Raw genomic sequence first — 18,544 nt, 5'->3', positions numbered from 1 at the left:
AGAATCTCATCCTTTACCTCTGCGCGGAGACCCTCCAGAAAACGAGCGAGCAAAGCCGGCTCGTTCCAGCCACTGGAGGCAGCAAGAGTGCGAAACTCAATAGAGTAGTCTGTTATGGATCGATTACCTTGACATAGGGAAGACAGGGCCCTGGAAGCCTCCTCCCCAAAAACAGATCGATCAAAAACCCGTATCATCTCCTCCTTAAAGTCCTGATACTGGTTAGTACACTCAGCCCTTGCCTCCCAGATTGCCGTGCCCCACTCACGAGCCCGTCCAGTAAGGAGAGATATGACGTAGGCGACACGAGCAGTGCTCCTGGAGTAAGTGTTGGGCTGGAGAGAAAACACAATATCACACTGGGTGAGGAACGAGCGGCATTCAGTGGGCTCCCCAGAGTAACACGGCGGGTTATTGATTCTGGGCTCCGGAGATTCGAAAGCCCTGGAAGTGGCCGGTGGATCGAGGCGGAGATGGTGAACCTGTTCTGTGAGGTTGGAGACTTGGGTGGCCAGGGTCTCAACGGCATGTCGAGCAGCAGACAATTCCTGCTCGTATCTGCCTAGCATCGCTCCCTGGATCTCGACGGCTGAGTGGAGAGGATCCGAAGTCGCTGGGTCCATTCTTGGTCGGATTCTTCTGTTACGGTGCGTGAATGAGGACCCAAAAGCGAATTAACGTAAACAGAGCTTCTTTAATAACAAAACAAACGTAGGCTCAGATGGACCGGCAGATTCCGACAGGACAGGACAAGGTTGCAGCAAACATGACGATAGTCTGGTTCAGGCATGAATAACACAAACAAGAATCCGACAAAGACAGAAACAAAACAGAGAGAGATATAGAGGACTAATCAGAGGGAAAAAGGGAACAGGTGGGAAAAGGGGTGACGAGGTAGTTAGGAGGAGACAAGGAACAGCTGGGGGAAAGAGGGGGAGAAAAGGTAACCTAATAACGACCAGCAGAGGGAGACAGGGTGAAGGGAAAGGACAGAAACAAGACACAACATGACAATACATGACATAGCTAGCATTAAGAGAGCCCACCACACCATATATGGACCTATCTTGAGTAGGGAAGTTCAACACTAACGACAACAAAAAATATAACAACAAAAGAGTATGTTTACCAACACTCATATCCAAAGAACTTTCTGAAACTTTCAAATGGTTCCTTTTTTATTTACACCAAATATACAAAAGTATGTGGACACCCCTTCAAATTAGTGGATTCTGCTATTTCAGCTATACCCGTTGCTGACAGGTGCAATCTCCATCGACAAACATTGGCAGTAGAACGGCCTTACTGAAAAGCTCAGTGACTTTCAAAGTGGCACCGTCATAGAGTGCCACCTTCCCAACAGGTCAGTTCGTCAAATTTCTGCCCTGCTAGAACTTCCCTGGTCAACTGTAAGTGCTGTTATTGTGAAGTGGGACATCTAGGAGTAACAACGGCTCAGCCGCAAAGTGTTAGGCCACACAAGCTCACAGAATGGGACCGCAGAGTGCTGAAGCGCCTAGAGCATAAAAAACATCTGTCTTCGGTTGCAACACTCACTACTAAGTTCCAAACGTCCAGTGGAAACACGTTCTCTGGAGTGATGAATCACACTTCAGGCAGTCCGAAGGACGAATCTGGGTTTGGCGGATGCCAGGAGAACGCCACCTGCCCAAATGCATAGTGCCAACTTTAAAGTTCGATGGAGGAGGAATAATGGTCTGGGGCTGTTTTTCATGGATCGGGCTAGGCCCCTTAGTTCCAGTGAAGGGAAATCTTAACACTACAGCATACAATTATTATTATTATTTTTGACAATGACATTCTAGACAATGCTGTGCTTCCAACTTTGTGGCCACAGTTCAGGAAAGGCCCTTTCCTCTTTCAGCATGACAATGCCCCTGTGCACAAAGCGAGGTCCATACAGAAATGGTTTGTCGAGATCGGTGTGGAAGAACATGACCGTCCTGCACAGAGCCCTGACCTCAACCCCTCAACATCTTTGGGATGAATTGGAACGCCAACTGCGAGCCAGGCCTAATCGCCCGACCGCACTAATGCTCTTGTGGCTGAATGGATGCAAGTTCCCGCAGCAATGTTCCAACATGTAGTGGAAAGGCTTTCCAGAAAAATGGAGGCTGTTATAACAGTAAAGGGGGGACTAACCTCATATATATGCCCATGATTTTGGAATGAGATGTTGGATGAGCAGGTATCCACATACTTTTGCTAATGTAGTATATGTACTGTATCTCTAAAGATGCGTCAGAGAGTCTGTAGTGTAGTGGCAGGAGTATAAAAGCTGTTGAGTTGGGTTGTTGCATGGACAGGTGCAGTCTGGGGCCTGAGTCTGGTTCTAGGCCCTGCAGGGCAGGTAAACAGTGTCAGGCAGCGACCGACCGGCGTCTCCTCTCCTCGGACTGTACAGATTTGACAGGAACAGGAAGAGATGCAGACGATAAAGCCCCTGCTGTGTTTGAAGCTGTTCAGATCAGAGTGCACAAAGACACAGTCTCACAGTGCTACAACCATCATCACCCTGTGCCTCGCATGCAAAGGCATACCCCCTCTCCTCAGACCGGACCAGACCAGGCACGAAGGAAACATCAAGGCGGCAAGGCAAAGCTTGCAGTGGTTTGGTTTGGAGGGTCAGTGGTTCCATTTTTTCCATTCTCTCTCTCTCTCTCTCTCTCTCTCTCTCTCTCTCTCTCTCTCTCTCTCTCTCTCTCTCCATTTGTTTATAGTCCATGTCTCTGACAGGAGAGAGCTGATCAGAGGTCTCCTCACCTCATACAGTCCTATTTGGGTTTTAGAGACAATGTTTCACTGGAGGAAAGGAGTCAGTTCAGTCAGTTCAATATCTCTGCTTTACAAGAACCAGTTGATTAATTAGTTCCCTTTGGCTTATCGTTTTGATTGACAGTTACCGTGGGAAGGGCTATGGAGTTCAGGTATTGAGCATGAGCTCTCCTTGTCCGGAACCCCACTCTCCGAACCCTGTCTCTCCGCTGGAGTGGGGTGGGTTGTCTAAGGAGAGGCCCCGCCTCTTCCCAAACACTTGCTCCTGCAGCTCGATGATGTCAATGTGAATGTCGGCCATCATGACCAGGAGGAAGTCAAAGGAGCCGGGAGGTCCCTGGGGAAAGATACGGAGGCTTTAATATCTCTGTCCACACATCAGTAAATTAGATTTCAACCTGTAAAGCATGTTGCATGCTTTAGGGTGGATTTATTGTATGCTTGGAATCTGATAATACATAGAATAGATCAACAAGATGACAATGATGATAATGCATTTAAAATACTTCAAAGCCTAGCTGGCAAATATAGAAAGTAGACTCACTGGTAGACCTCTGGGACCAGGAGTTCCCCTGTCACCCTAAAGAGAAAAAAACATCCAGAAACGTCCTGTTACATACTTCCAACGTTCACACAGACTTCTATAAGAGTCCACATCGGCAGCTCAGAGCTCTCAGAGTGGGGAGAAAAGTGTTGCAGTTAACAGCTTTGAAAAGTTTACAGGATAGTTTAAACACATACAGGACACACACAAGCATGTACTAAACACCCACAGACACACGGATAGACTGTTATACTGACCTTCAGTCCATCTCTGCCTGGTGCGCCAGGAGGTCCCTGTTGGAAAAAGGAGAGACAGAAATATGGTTTTAAATGTTTTTAGTGGGAGCTACAGCTCCTTCCATGCAACATTTATTGTAATGATGTAGTATCTCTGCAGCTATGGATGTGTTGAGGTCTGCTTGGACTAATAGGCCCAACAGCATGTTATCGGGGAAGCAATAATAAGATTACCACAGCTCCTCTGCGACCCCTCTTGATGTGCTCCAGGTTAGGCTCGGGGCCCATAGGGCCCATGTCTCCCCGTGGCCCCTGGGGGCCGGTCAGGCCTCTCTCTCCAGGCTCTCCCTTCTCCCCCTGCACTCCTGATTGGCCTGGGATCCAAGAATAAAGGGATGTAAGAGGAACCAAGGAGATAACTTGAATATCAGCCAACAAACAGCTGACATCGGCAGTAAACAGAGAGATACAGAGAGAGAGAGAAAGATTGAGTTAGAAAGATTCAAAGAAAGAGAAGACAACTCTTACCTGGGACCCCACGGGATCCTGGAGAGCCAGGAGGACCAGGGAGGGCGGGGGTGTCAGGACCTTTCCCCAACCTCCCAGCAGACGGCTTATCACTGCTGTTAGCCAGGCCAGGAGACAACACCTACACACACACAGGTACACACACAGGTAGTATAGTACAACAACCTGTCTCACTGTAGTCTTCATTTGGCCAGACTTCCATTGTGAGACATCAAGTCTGGCGAGGCTAGTTTACAGTTAGTGTATCTCTGGTTAGTGTATCTCTGTGTTTGTATGGAACAGCAGTGTAAGTAGGATGTGCAGTAGTTAGTGTTGTGATGTAGATGTACCTGGTTAGGTGACTGAGTGCTGCCCAGCCTCAGTTTGAGCTGCAGCAGGCTGTTCCTCATGTTGATAAAGTCTTGACAGGTGAGGGAGCAGGAGCCAGCACTCATCAGGGTGTCAGACTTCCCTGACGAGCTCACTAACAGAAAGACAAAGAGACTCTCAAAGAGACAGGCTGGTCACAGAGTAAGTAACACTACAGAATAAGTAACACAAAAACAAAGTCTAGTAGTCTATGTTCACCCTCTCAAACACATGTACAGTGCTGTACCCTCAGGCTGAAGACACACAGGAAGGTACTAGTGAGCTAAGCCCAGAGGTAGTGTAGCTGTAGTAGCCAGCCTCATGTAGACAGTAGGAGTAAAGTATAGTAGTATACTCAACACCCACGGTTGTGACTGGGTATACAGGAGTGCTTGTCCGGTGCCAGGATGTAACCCCTGTGACAGCGACACAGGAAGCTGCCCACGGTGTTCTCGCAGTCATGATCACAGACACTGCCGTCGGACTCCACACACTCATCGATGTCTGGGGTGTGGGAGACACAACACCAGCTGTTACTTTACACCTGATTAAGGCTGCATTTAGGCTTCTCTAATCAGAGAGAGGGAGAGAGAGCGGTTGCTCTGATGCAGGATGTTAAATTAAGATTCATACAAAAGAAGACTGATTGGCTGATAAACAGGCTGATAAAAAGCTGATTGGCAGATAAACAAGTTGTGGACTTACCTAAACAGTAGGTCTGGTGGTTGCGACGCCTCTCTCGATCAAAGCGGTATCCGGGGTAACAGGTGCAGACAACCCGTCCAAAGTTGTCGGTGCACTGCTGTTCACAGGGGGAGCCAGAACACACATCCACATCTGGAGCAGAGAGAGGGGAGGGATTGGTTCATCAATAGGGACATGTACAGATAGGATCTTACATGAAAAGCTAACAGCTCCATAATAACCCTGGATGTCCAATAATATTCCTCAAGGGTATTCCTGTGTAATGTTGCCCTCTATTGGTCATGGTGTATCATTGTGCAGTATTGCCAATTTATGGAATGACGTGCTCTTTCACTTTTGAAACAATTTGCAGTTCAGTAATGGGTTAATTTGGTGTTGCAATGTGCATTCTGTCTGTGTACAGGTGTCCAGGCGTAATTACAGGCACTGAGCAAAGTATCTGACTTGAGGTGAGTAGAACTGCTGTATTTTTTTAACCTACTTTCAGGTATGCACTGGCCCATCACGAACCTGAAGCCCTCACAGCATTTCCTCCTGTGGATAAACACACAGACAGACAGTAGCATGAGCCAATAATTCATTTCCCAGCTGCTGTATCCTTCCCTTCACATACTGAACGGATCTACACAGCCACTAAATGTGAAACACCAGAGATACTTTATACAATGACGAGATGGTCTTGTCTACATCCTAACAATGGGAGTTGCTGTCCCAAAGGCGGGAAGGCAGGCAGTCTGCTTTTCTCTCTGCTTATCAGTCTGCTAATCGTGGACAGATTTTGACAGGAGTAAATCCTCTTCGCTTCGCCTCTTCCTCTCTGGTAACACCCAGCGTGTCAATTGTCTTTAGGACCAAAGCTCCTCATTAGCACCAGATCCCTTACCTCCATCCCCACTTCCTAGCAGCACTAGCCTAGATGGTCAAGAGACAGCTGAACAAAGAGCATCATCCTCACACACAGCAGGCCAAAACACCACATGGTACAGGCATTAGGGATGGACCTGCGGAATAGGAAACAATGGAAAGGGATATTGGAATACTCATAGAATCACAGAACCCAAATAACACAGACCCTAGACGAGGAGGGGACACGCACACACGCACAAACACACACACAAACACACACACACACAGACAGGATTTAGCTCCTGCCCCGAAAACTGCACGCTCTTAATGGAGGGAAGTTAGCATGGTACCTCACTGAAGGTCCCTCAAGACCACAACTTGCTTTTATTCTTCTCCAACCTCCATGCAACATAACCCTAAATCACTCCTCTAAGACCCTCCCCCACTCCCTCTTCTGAATGATAAATAACTTACAAAACTATGGGCCTGGCCAGGGCCTGATTAAAGCCACATGACGGACTGGAGCTTTAATCTGTGGCTCATAGCTGTGTTGTGTTGTGATGGAGAGAGCTGGGGATGGGATGGGACAGTACTGGGGGGCTGCTAGGGGGCTCTGGCCAGGGGCCTGAAGGACAACTCTCTCCAGGCCTGCCACCTCCAGCCCCTCCAGTCAGTGTGCCAGCAGAGGAGAGGGCCAGGCTGGGCTAATGGACAGCATATGTGGGCCCTGTCTGTCTGGGCTGAAGTTGTACAGCCAGCAAGGGGAGGCTATGGCTGGCAGCCTCTGGTCTCTCTGAGTGTCAACTCACAACATCAACACACAACCTCTGCTCTCATAGTCCACTGCTCCACTGCCCTACTCCAAACATCAACAGATAACCTGTCAGTCACACAGAGACCTGACCCCACACTGCCCCTGATCTGATCTGGGATCTGCAAAAAAAAGAAAGCATTTTGTGAGCTAACTTGACCCCCCCCCTCCCTTTCGAGCTCCGACTTTGCTGATAGCTACTTTATTGAGGAAAAATGTACTTACTATGACTGAGATATGTGGTTGTCCCACCTAGCCATCTTAAGATGAATGCACTAACTGTAAGTGGCTCTGGATAAGAGCGTCTGCTAAATGACTCAAATGTCAAATTAAATGCTAGAGGTGTCTCTGATTGATGATACATGCTCTTCAGTAGTCTGTATAAACTGCTCAGGTTAATAGTTACACAGTGTGATGACCTGTCTGTTGATGTTTGGGAATGTAGGGGTCTCTGTTGATTAACACTGTTCTCTGATCTTAAAGGGAAAAGACCAAACCACTAAAGCTCCCTCCCTCCCTCCCTGTCCTCCACAGTGAGATAACCGCTTCTCATACTCCCCCGTGTGCATGTGTGTGTGTGTGTGTGTGTGTGTGTGTGTGTGTGTGTGTGTGTGTGTGTGTGTGTGTGTGTGTGTGTGTGTGTGTGTGTGTGTCTGGGGACCAGAGCAGTCAGTAATTGGGTGCATCTTGTTAATGTCAGGAAACAAGGGCAGGGGTTATTAGTGAGAGTGATGTGTGACACTGACAGGACTGTTAAACACAACCTTGAGGAGGAGAGCTCCCAGACCAGGCTCTTCCTTCAGTTCTCGGCACTCTTCGCAATACAGACAAATATCGAGGTCAGGTGACTAACAAGGTTAGGAGAGTACGCTCTTACAAAAAAAAGGTGCTCTCTAGAACCTTAAAGAGTTTTCTGCTGTCCCCATAGGAAAACCCTTCGAAGAACCCTTTTTGGTTCCAGGTAGAGCACTTTTTGGTTCCATCCTTCCTACAGAGGGTGCTACCTGGAACCAAAAGGTGCTCTACTTGGAACCAAAAAGGGTTATCCTATGGGGACTGCCGAAGAACCCTTTTGGAACCCTTTTTTCTAAGAGAGTATCTTTCTCTACAACCAGGTTATCAACACTGATGGTCGGATTCTATGGTATTTTCTTGCCCATTCGATTCTTCTGTGTTTCCAAATTCTGCATCAACATGCCCTTTGCAAGCATGTTGTCTGACTAAGTTCCTTCAGAAGATGAGTGGAGTCCCTGTGTCACCCTGAGGGTATTCCTGCTCTTAGACACTGCTTCTCTTGATGCTCCACACTCTAACATAGTGCCTACAGACCCACCAGGTCTGTCTGACCATGCAAGTCACCCAAGAGTCCGTCTTGGGAGCACCATCCCTGGACATCCCTGTCCCTGCGCTCCCCCTGGTTCTCCTTGGTGCTGGTGGTGACCCAGTGACTACCTGCAGAGAGAGGGATGTACCGAGGGCCCACACAGGCTCTACACTACACTGCTGCTGCCAAAAACAACACAGAGACACTGGAGGAATAGCAAGACAGGATCCAGAGTACAGGCCAGAGCAGGATCACTTTACACTCCAGATTATGTACTTTAGCAAGGGTCTCCCTCCAGGGAGGAGAGCTCAGTGTTATTGTTTTCCATCCAGGCTGGCGTGATTTATTTGTGCGTTCGCGGCAGGAATGCGCTACAAAGACTGGATATTCATTATAGACTCCCCCAAGAATCCACTACAAAGACTGGATATTCATTATAGACTCCCCCAAGAATCCACTACAAAGACTGGATATTCATTATAGACTCCCCCAAGAATCCACTACAAAGACTGGATATTCATTATAGACTCCCCCAAGAATCCACAACAAAGACTGGATATTCATTATAGACCCCCCCAAGAATCCACTACAAAGACTGGATATTCATTATAGACTCCCCCAAGAATCCACTACAAAGACTGGATATTCATTATAGACCCCCCCAAGAATCCGCTACAAAGACCAGATATTCATTATAGACTCCCCCAAGAATCCGCTACAAAGACTGGATATTCATTATAGACTCCCCCAAGAATCCACTACAAAGACTGGATATTCATTATAGACTCCCCCAAGAATCCACAACAAAGACTGGATATTCATTATAGACCCCCCCAAGAATCCGCTACAAAGACTGGATATTCATTATAGACTCCCCCAAGAATCCACTACAAAGACTGGATATTCATTATAGACCCCCCCAAGAATCCGCTACAAAGACCAGATATTCATTATAGACTCCCCCAAGAATCCGCTACAAAGACTGGATATTCATTATAGACTCCCCCAAGAATCCACTACAAAGACTGGATATTCATTATAGACTCCCCCAAGAATCCACTACAAAGACTGGATATTCATTATAGACCCCCCCCCCCCCCCCTCCCCCACTGTCTGCAGCCTGGACAGACAGCACTGAGGTTACACAGAGAAAGCAGAGCAGAGACCAATCTGGAATGATGCTTTCCATGAACCAGACGGAAGTCACTATGTATTAACAGTTCCACTCACTCAGTACAGGATTGCTCCCTGGACCTCAGATAGTGTTTCTGTTTCTAGATATGGGGAAGATAGCGAACAGGGACAACAGTATCATTAGGTGTCTTGTGGCGCAACGTTATGTATCATATTTACTCTGTCAATTCCCAGACTCATCAGAGAGAGAGGGGAGATGACTTAAGGGGGTTGTTATGGCGATGGAGGAGGATACGCAGCGTGGAGGAAATGAGACAGGGAGATGTTGACAAGTTGAGGAGAGGAGGAGGATGGAGAGAGAGAGAGAGAGAAGGAGAGAAAGAAAGAGAGATGTAGCTTTTATGTCAGTTATGCTTAATGGTCCTTCATGTGGTGCTCTGTGAGTCAGAAACACAGGATGTGGACCTCGTGGTCACGGACCCCTCGACACTTCAGGACAGGAGAGACAGTGTCTGTGTGTGTTTCTGCTCTTACATATGTCATATGGATGTCTTTGTGTGGGTGTGTGTGTGCTGTGTGCGCTGCAGTTTTTGAATATATGTTATCCTGTTTATAAGTCTGCCTCTCTGTGTATGGATGATTGTCTGTCTCCGTCTTTGTGTTTAAGTAAAGGCGTCAGTGTGTATAATCGATTAGGGTGTTAGTTTTAAGAGGGTCTGTTGTTTTCTCTGTGTTTCCTCATATAGCAGGGTGTTAGGCTGTTATGTAAAGGTGTGTGTGGGTATGTAGGGGTGTTAGTGTATAAGCGTCTTGTTCTTGTGCCGTGTGAGTATACACATGAAGGTGTTAGTGTGCTGAGATATGAGCACGTCCTCTCTCTGTTTATTTATCCTGTCAGCACACTTCCAGCCTGCGGTCTCTCTGGGGACACATTAGAGTGGGGAAGGCTGTTAGTCAGACAGTGGATGCTTTCACTGAGAGCACAGGAGGTCTGCACCACTTCCACAAGCACAGCCACGTTACAGTTCCCAAACAGCACCAACACTCCTCCGTCACCTCTAACCCACCGCCTACCGCTTCTGTCTTCACAGGTCCTCACTCCATCACCAATGCCTGTTCTAAAACAGCCTATCCCTATTCCCACAGCTGACCTGGTGACACATCAACCATAATGGCTGGAACCGTGCTGGGAAAGACAATGTGAAAATAATATATCAGAGCCAGCCCAGCACAGTATGGTTTGTGTCTGCACGGTAGTGTGAAAAGGGTAAAACACCCCTCATAAAGCCATAGCCAGTTAATGTTGGGCCCGAGAGTGACACAAATCCTCCCCTCTCTCGCCCCCTATCCCTCTCTGTCACTCTCCCTCTCTCCTTCTCTTTTATGACGCCTCTCATTACAGACCTTAAAGCTCCCAGGTCTATTCCCAGTGCCAGCGCCTACTCTCGGTTCCCCCCAGGTAATATGAAGGGCCGCTGGCCTCTGTGACCCTGGGGTCATGCGAGGGTCGTGTGTCACCCCAGGAATGTGCCATCTCTGGCCCTTCTGAGCCTCTCACAACCTCAAAAACAAAGACAGACAGACAGACAGACATGTGACCTGGCTTGGAGCCTTACCTGACGACAGAGAGAGGGAGGGAGGGAGGGAGGGAGGGAGGGAGGGAGGGAGGGAGGGAGAGAGGGAGGGAGGGAGGGAGGGAGGGAGGGAGGGGGTGTGGAGGAAGAGAGAGCGAGAGGGAAAGGGAGGGAAAGGAAGAAACAGGGGTAAAGGGAGATAGAGGGAGAGTGACAGCAAGAGAAAGAATGGACCCTATGAGGACAATAAAGGGCCTAAGAGAGAGATGAAGTCCAGATTACAGGTAATGTAGGGAGAGCAGCCAGTAACTGAGAAGGGAGTCTAAAGCCAAACTAATGATCAAATCAAATCAAACTTTATTTGTCACATGCGAACAAGTGAATACAACAAGATACAACAAGATATAACAGACTTTACCGTGAAATGCTTACTTACAAGCCCTTAACCAACAGTGCAGTTCAAGAAGAAGAAAATATTTACCAAGTAGACTAAAATAAAGAGAAATAATAAAAAGTAACACAATGATGGATCTGTCTTAATGACGTGTCTGTGAGTGCTCTTCTGCCAGGGAAGGAAACCAGGCTACAGACTGGTCTATTTTAAGGATTCTACACTGAGATCACACCAAAGTCCTTAACCAGGGCTGAAGGTAATGGACTGATAAGACATGAAAGTCTTCCAGAACCTTCCAGGTCTCAGAGGGAGACGGCCTGGAGGTGGGAGGGTTGAAATGGCCCCACTGCATGGAGAGATTATGTTTGTTGTGTCCGACTGTGACTCCTCATCTTTACCACTGCAAACTTCCTTTATTTCATCTCTCCCTTTTCATTTCTTCACCCCTCCCCCTTTTACAATTCTGTGATGTAAAAATATGTACTGTCTATACAGTACACAGCTGCTTCTCTGTGCTGTACTTCAAACAACATGCTGACGATGCCATTACAGACTTTAATCACCTAGTGGAACAGTAATGAATAACAGGCATTGTGTTTGTACAGAGCGCTGTTCAGGTGAATGTTAACTAGAAAAATATGTACAATGATTACTTGATATTTACTGTGGTCCAACAATAATACCGATCTACACAAATGATTAGACTTCACCATTAAAGACAGGAAATGAACCTCAGGCCTTGTAAAAAAGCGTTTTGTGAGAAACAGAGAAATGGATAATATTTCCCCTGTAATGAAACAGTATTACGGCAGTGCTCAGAAAAGTGTTGCTAAGAGAGACACTTATGTCAACTACAAATTAAACAGTTTCATTTCCCCACAGCTTGATTGCCATTCAAAACACACTGAGGAAGAAATGCCAAATATAAAAAAGTATACTAGTTAGAATAGGACACCCCATGGAATTCCTAGATGCAATGTAAACAATGTGTGATAGATCCCAGTTTCACTGTGTTTAGGGTGAATGAGCTGTCCTGATGTACTCTTGGCAAGAGAAGACATGTCTCTGTGAACCTTTTATAACCCAAGCTTGTACCATTGGGTGGAAGTGGTGGGATATTTCACTCATTTCGTGGCTAACGTGCTGGTTGCTGTGGTGTAGTGAGTCTGATGAGGCCTTGGCTGAAGATGGTAACCCTGTCAGAACCTTAGTGGAGCACAGTGTGGGGTTCAGACCCGACTGGATACACACACACACACACACACACACACACACACACACACACACACACACACACACACACACACACACACACACACACACACACACACGTGCGCATCTGGTCCTCGTTACTGCTTCGGAGCCTGTTGCTCCGGACCTAAATCACTTCGTCTCTATGTGTTTCCTGACATGACTTGTTTTTGCACCTAAACTCTCAGTTGATTGTTGATCACCTTAGTGACTGTGATTGACTGACAGACAGGGCTTACCAGGGTAGGTATGATGTATGTGTTATAGAGTCACATGTTTTATGGCTTGTAAGGGGAGACCTCTCAGTGCCCTGGCCAGCGAATCACAGGGGGGCTTAGTAGAGTTCAGCTCTGCACCCCGGCCACACACACACACACACACACACACACACACACACACACACACACACACACACACACACACACACACACACACACACACACACACACACACACACACACACACACACACACACACACACACACACACACACACACACACACACACTGTGTGGACACATTGTGTGGACATTGCAGGTCTGCTTCCTCTGACCTGCTTTAATGATAAAACCAGAGCACATAAGAGAGACAGGACTGTGAGAGCTTGGTTCAGTATGTTCTGATTCTCTCCGCCCCCTCTCTCCTTTCTCGCTCTCCTTTCTCCCCCCTCGCTCCTGTGCTGCCTCCCTCTTTATTCTTCCACGGTGAGCTCAGGGGCCGTGGGATAGGATGGTTTCCAGTCCTTACAGCAGGCAGCCACGTGTACTACAACTATGTTGTTAGAGAGAGCGCGAGAGAGAGAGAGAGAGAGAGAGAGAGAGTGGTACGGTTCCACCACATCAACTGGACTACGGGGCACCAATTGCAGCAGAATACTGAGGTTCATAAAAGCCAGAGCTCTGACCTATAGAGCTTCCCGCCCTCCTGTGATTTCTCCTTCCTGGCCCTTTTTATACACCTTGATGTGGTTGTCCAGGCAAGCCTTGGAAAACCTTTTCCCCTCCCTCACTCTCCTCCTTCTCTCCTCCTGTTCCCCCTGCCATGCGTGTCACAGACTTGTTTACAGCCGGCCCCACCATGGCCTGTCGACATGTAGGGACTGTAGGGGGGAGCAGAGCGGTGAGGGATTGAGTATGGAGCCCACAGAGAGAACACTACAGAGGTGAGAACCAAGTCTAATGCAGTAAATCCACAAGGAAACAAATAAAGAGAGAGAGATGAGAGGGAGCTTAACACTCAGGAGGTAGTAGCTACAGTACGTAGTACATACGCTCTGGGCCTGCATGCACTCCAGGCATCTCCTGCACTATCAGCTGTCAGAGCCTAGGACACATGCACACACGCAAACTCAACTGACACACACATTATCACTCACTATGTGCTCTTTAACACCAGGGAGGACACACACATTGCACTCAGAGAAAGAGGAAAGGAGAGGAGACGAGGGGAATGCAGCCAGTGTGAGTAGCCTGAGTGTTGTTCACTCTGGTCTGGAGGTCCCAGCCAGACTCTCCATCTCCCTGCTCAGTGTTATCTCAGGGTTTAATGGCTGAAACTCTACACATCTCTCTGAGGGACAATGACATCCGAGACCCTCTCCCTGGCATCATCATCAACCCCTATCCCTGAGGAGGGAGTAATGTGTGAGGAGGCCTGAGCCTGGACTCTCTCTCTCTCCCTGTCAAATCTTCAGCCTTCCAGACGAAGGCAGAGTCACAGTTAAAAGAGAAAAGCTGTGTCGTGTAGACGGGCAGATTGTGACCAGGCATGGAGCGGAGTCTGTCTTACTAATGAACACAGACCACTTGAAAGCCAAGCGGTTGACACACAGGGGAAAGGGGTTGCTCAGACTAGGCATTTCAAATCAAATCAAATTGTATTTGTCACATACACATGGTTAGCAGATGTTAATGTGAGTATAGCAAAATGCTTGTGCTTCTAGTTCCGACAATGCAGTAATATCCAACGAGTAATCTAACCTAACAATTTCACAACAACTACCTTATACACACAAGTGTAAAGGAATGAAGAAGAATATGTACATAAAAATATATATGAATGAGTGATGGTACAGAACGGCATAGGCAAGATGCAGTAGATGGTATCGAGTACAGTTTATATATACAGTATATGAGATGAGTAATGTAGGGTATGTAAACATATGAAAGTGGCATTGTTTAAAGTGGCTAGTGATACATTTATTACATCAAGATGGCAAGATGCAGTAGATGATATAGAGTACAGTATATACATATGAGATGAGTAATGTAGGGTATGTAAACATTATATGAAGTGGCATTGTTTCAAGTGGCTAGTGATACATTTATTACATCAATTTTTCCATAATTAAAGTAGCTGGAGTTGAGTCAGTATGTTGGCAGCAGCAACTCAATGTTAGTGATGGCTGTTTAACAGTCTGATGGCCTTGAGATAGAAGCTGTTTTTCAGTCTCTCGGTCCCAGCTTTGATGCACCTGTACTGACCTCGCCTTCTGAATGATAGCGGGGTGAACAGGCAGTGGCTCGGTGGTTGTTGTCCTTGATGATCTTTTTGGCCTTCCTGTGACATCGGGTGGTGTAGGTGTCCTGGAGGGCAGGTAGTTTTCCCCTGGTGGTGCGTTGTGCAGACCTCACTACCCTCTGGAAAGCCTTCCGGTTATGGGCGGAGCAGTTGCCGTACCAGGCGGTGATACAGCCTGACAGGATGCTCTCGATTGTGCATCTGTAAAAGTCTGTGAGTGCTTTTGGTGACAAGCCAAATTTCTTCAGCCTCCTGAAGTTGAAGAGGCACTGCTGTGCCTTCTTCACCACGATGTCTGTGTGGGTGGACCATTTCAGTTTGTGATGTGTACGCCGAGGAACTTAAAACTTACTACCCTCTCCACTACTGTTCCGTCGATGTGGATAGGGGGGTGTTCCCTCTGCTGTTTCCTGAAGTCCACGATCATCTCCTTTGTTTTGTTGACGTTGAGTGTGTGGTTATTTTCCTGACACCACACTCCGAGGGCCCTCACCTCCTCCCTGTAGGCTGTCTCGTTGTTGTTGGTAATCAAGCCTACCACTGTAATGTTGTCTGCAAACTTGATGATTGAGTTGGAGGCGTTTATGTCCACGCAGTCGTGGGTGAACAGGGAGTACAGGAGAGGGCTGAGAACACACCCTTGTGGGGCCCCAGTGTTGAGGATCAGCGGGGTGGAGATGTTGTTACCTACCCTCACCACCTGAGGGCGGCCCGCCAGGAGGTCCAGGACCCAGTTGCACAGGACGGGGTCGAGACCCAGGGTCTCGAGCTTGATGATGAGTTTGGAGGGTACTATGGTGTTAAATGCTGAGCTGTAGTCGATGAACAGCATTCTCACATAGGTATTCCTCTTGTCCAGATGGGTTAGGGCAGTGTGCAGTGTGATTGCGATTGCGTCGTCTGTGGACCTATTGGGGCGGTAAGCAAATTGAAGTGGGTTTAGGGTGTCAGATAGGGTGGAGGTGGTGTGGTCCTTGACTAGTCTCTCAAAGAACTTCATGATGACGGAAGTGAGTGCTACAGGGCGGTAGTCGTTTAGCTCAGTTACCTTAGCTTTCTTGGGAACAGGAACAATGGTGGCCCTCTTGAAGCATGTGGGAACAGCAGACTGGGATAAGGATGGATTAAATATGTCCGTAAACACACCAGCCAGCTGGTCTGCGCATGCTCTGAGGACGCGGCTGGGGATGCCGTCTGGGCCTGCAGCCTTGCGAGCTTTTAAATGTTTTACTCACATCGGCTGCAGTGAAGGAGAGCCCGCAGGTTTTGGTAGCGGGCCGTGTCAGTGGCACTGTATTGTCCTCAAAGCGAGCAAATAAGTTGTTTAGTCTGTCAGGGAGCAAGACATCCTGGTCCGCGACGGGGCTGGTTTTCCTTTTATAGTCTGTGATTGACTGTAGACCCTGCCACATATCTATTGTGTTTTAGCCGTTGAATTGCGACTCTACTTTGTCTCTATACTGACGCTTAGCTTGTTTAATTGCCTTGCGGAGGGAATAGCTACACTGTTTGTATTCAGTCATTTTTCTGGTCACCTTGCCCTGATTAAAAGCAGTTGTTCATGATTTCAGTTTTGCGCGATTTCAGTTTTGCATCAACCCACGGTTTCTGGTTTGGGAATGTTTTAATACACGCTGTGGGTACGACATCGCCGATGCACTTGCTAATAAACCCACTCACCGAATCAACATATTCATCAATGTTGTTGTTCAACGCAGTGCGGAACATATCCCAGTTCAATGTGATCGAAGCAATCTTGAAGCGTGGAATCCGATTGGTCGGACCAGCGTTGGACAGACGTGAGTGTGGGAGCTTCCTGTTTTAGTTTCTGTCTATAGGCTGGGAGTAACAAAATGGAGTCGTGGTCAGCTTTTCCGAAAGGAGGGCGGGGAAGGGCCTTATATGCGTTGCGGAAGTTAGAATAACAATGATATAGGGTTTTGCCAGCCCTGGTTGTGCAATCGATATGCTGATAGAATTTAGGGAGCCTTGTTTTCAGATTAGCCTTGTTAAAATCCCCAGCTACAAAAAATGCAGCCTCAAGATATGTGGTTTCCAGTTTACATAGTCAAATTAAGTTTTTTCAGGGCCGTCGATGTGTCACATGTTTGATGGCTTGTAAGGGGAGACCTCTCAGTGCCCTGGCCAGCGAATCACAGGGGGGCTTAGTAGAGTTCAGCTCTGCTTGGGGGGGAATATACACAACTGTGATTATGATCAAAGAGAATTCTGTAGGTAGATAATGCAGTCGGCATTTGATTGTGAGGAATTCTAAGTCAGGTGAACAGAAGGGCTTGAGTTCCTGTATGTTGTTATGATCACACCACATCTCGTTAATCATAAGGCATACACCCCCGCCCTTCTTCTTACCAGAAAGATGTTTGTTTCTGTCGGCGCGATGCGTGAAGAAACCAGCTGGCTGTACCGACTCCGATAGCGTGTCTCGAGTGAGCCATGTTTCCGTGAAACAAAGAACTTTACAGTCTCTGATGTCTCTCTGGAAGGCAACCCTTGCTCAGATTTTGTCTACCTTGTTGTCAAGAGACTGGACATTGGTGAGTTTCAAACTCGGGAGCGGTGCGCGATGTGCCCGTCTCCGGAGCCTGACCAGAAGACCGCTCCGTCTGTCGGAAGTCGGCGCCGACAGAGATGGTGGAACCCTGGTCACAGAGGCATATGATTGGGTACAGAGCCCACCCTGTATATTGAGTTAAGACAGCCTGGTTTAACTGGGGTTTACAGAGGAAATCTAGAGGTCGGGCAGGAATTAACTGAATATTATGTCAATTCTTGTGATTTCTTCGAGAGGTTTGATGAGTGTGTGGCAGGCAGGCCCAGTGAATGACTGAGTTCACTTCAGAGTATCCCCACTCAGGCCCAGACATGACAAGATGGATGGGACATTTAGAAAAAAATCATGTTCATAAGTGATTCAAGAGAGAAATGATCATATTTTGGACCCCAGCAAGAACATTTCACTGATGCCAATGCAGCCCAAAGCCGTTTTGACAAATTCGGCAGATATGTCTGGAAGCAAACTAGAGAAACATTAACAGTAACCACATTATCATCCACAGTTTTTATGCGAGTAAAGTCATACCGTATAGGAAAAAATCTCAGGAAGTGGAAACATTAAGTTTTGGTACAATTTTATGAATGCCGACAGATCATTTGTTCATTCGACATGTTGGGATCTTTTTGTGTCTGTAAAATGTATTATGCGAGAAATGGTGGTGGAAACGACTTGTGCAAATACTGATATAATAACCATCATATCAAAGTAAACTTGGAGTCACATGATGATGTGGTGTGTGGTCCATGTAGTTTATTAGGCTACAGAGGAAATAAGTTTTGATGAACTTCACAGGTTGATGAAAGTCCACTGTGATGAGCTTGATGCTCCTTTCCAATAAATATTGAGGACCTTATTCTGGTGACATTATGATCTTTGATTGACTGTCGTTTGACAACGACAAAAATTCCTCCTCTTATCCATAACAATGTCATTATGTAGACTAGGCTACCCAGTATCCG

At 47.3% G+C, this 18,544-nt stretch overlaps 1 protein-coding gene across 2 annotated transcripts in view; it reads right to left on the bottom strand.

The window, feature by feature from the left end:
- Positions 1–2,667: 2,667 nt before the first annotated feature.
- LOC110526569 (collagen and calcium-binding EGF domain-containing protein 1) overlaps positions 2,668–18,544 on the bottom strand; it is a 20,678-nt gene continuing 4,801 nt past the window's right edge. For both annotated transcript variants that reach the window (XM_036980960.1, XM_021607647.2), the window contains 9 exons: positions 5,639–5,691; positions 5,158–5,289; positions 4,819–4,956; positions 4,434–4,567; positions 4,105–4,225; positions 3,811–3,950; positions 3,598–3,633; positions 3,341–3,376; positions 2,668–3,133 (listed from right to left, as the gene is read on the bottom strand). In XM_036980960.1, the coding sequence (XP_036836855.1) occupies positions 2,945–3,133; positions 3,341–3,376; positions 3,598–3,633; positions 3,811–3,950; positions 4,105–4,225; positions 4,434–4,567; positions 4,819–4,956; positions 5,158–5,289; positions 5,639–5,691 (979 nt within the window). In that variant the 3' untranslated portion in view covers positions 2,668–2,944. The remainder of the gene's footprint in view (positions 3,134–3,340; positions 3,377–3,597; positions 3,634–3,810; positions 3,951–4,104; positions 4,226–4,433; positions 4,568–4,818; positions 4,957–5,157; positions 5,290–5,638; positions 5,692–18,544) is intronic.

Source organism: Oncorhynchus mykiss, chromosome 6, assembly GCF_013265735.2.
Source record: "Oncorhynchus mykiss isolate Arlee chromosome 6, USDA_OmykA_1.1, whole genome shotgun sequence".
NCBI classification, from domain to species: Eukaryota; Metazoa; Chordata; class Actinopteri; order Salmoniformes; family Salmonidae; genus Oncorhynchus; species Oncorhynchus mykiss.
The sequence above is the reverse complement of the archived record's forward strand: the minus strand, read 5'-3'. Positions and strand labels throughout refer to the sequence as shown.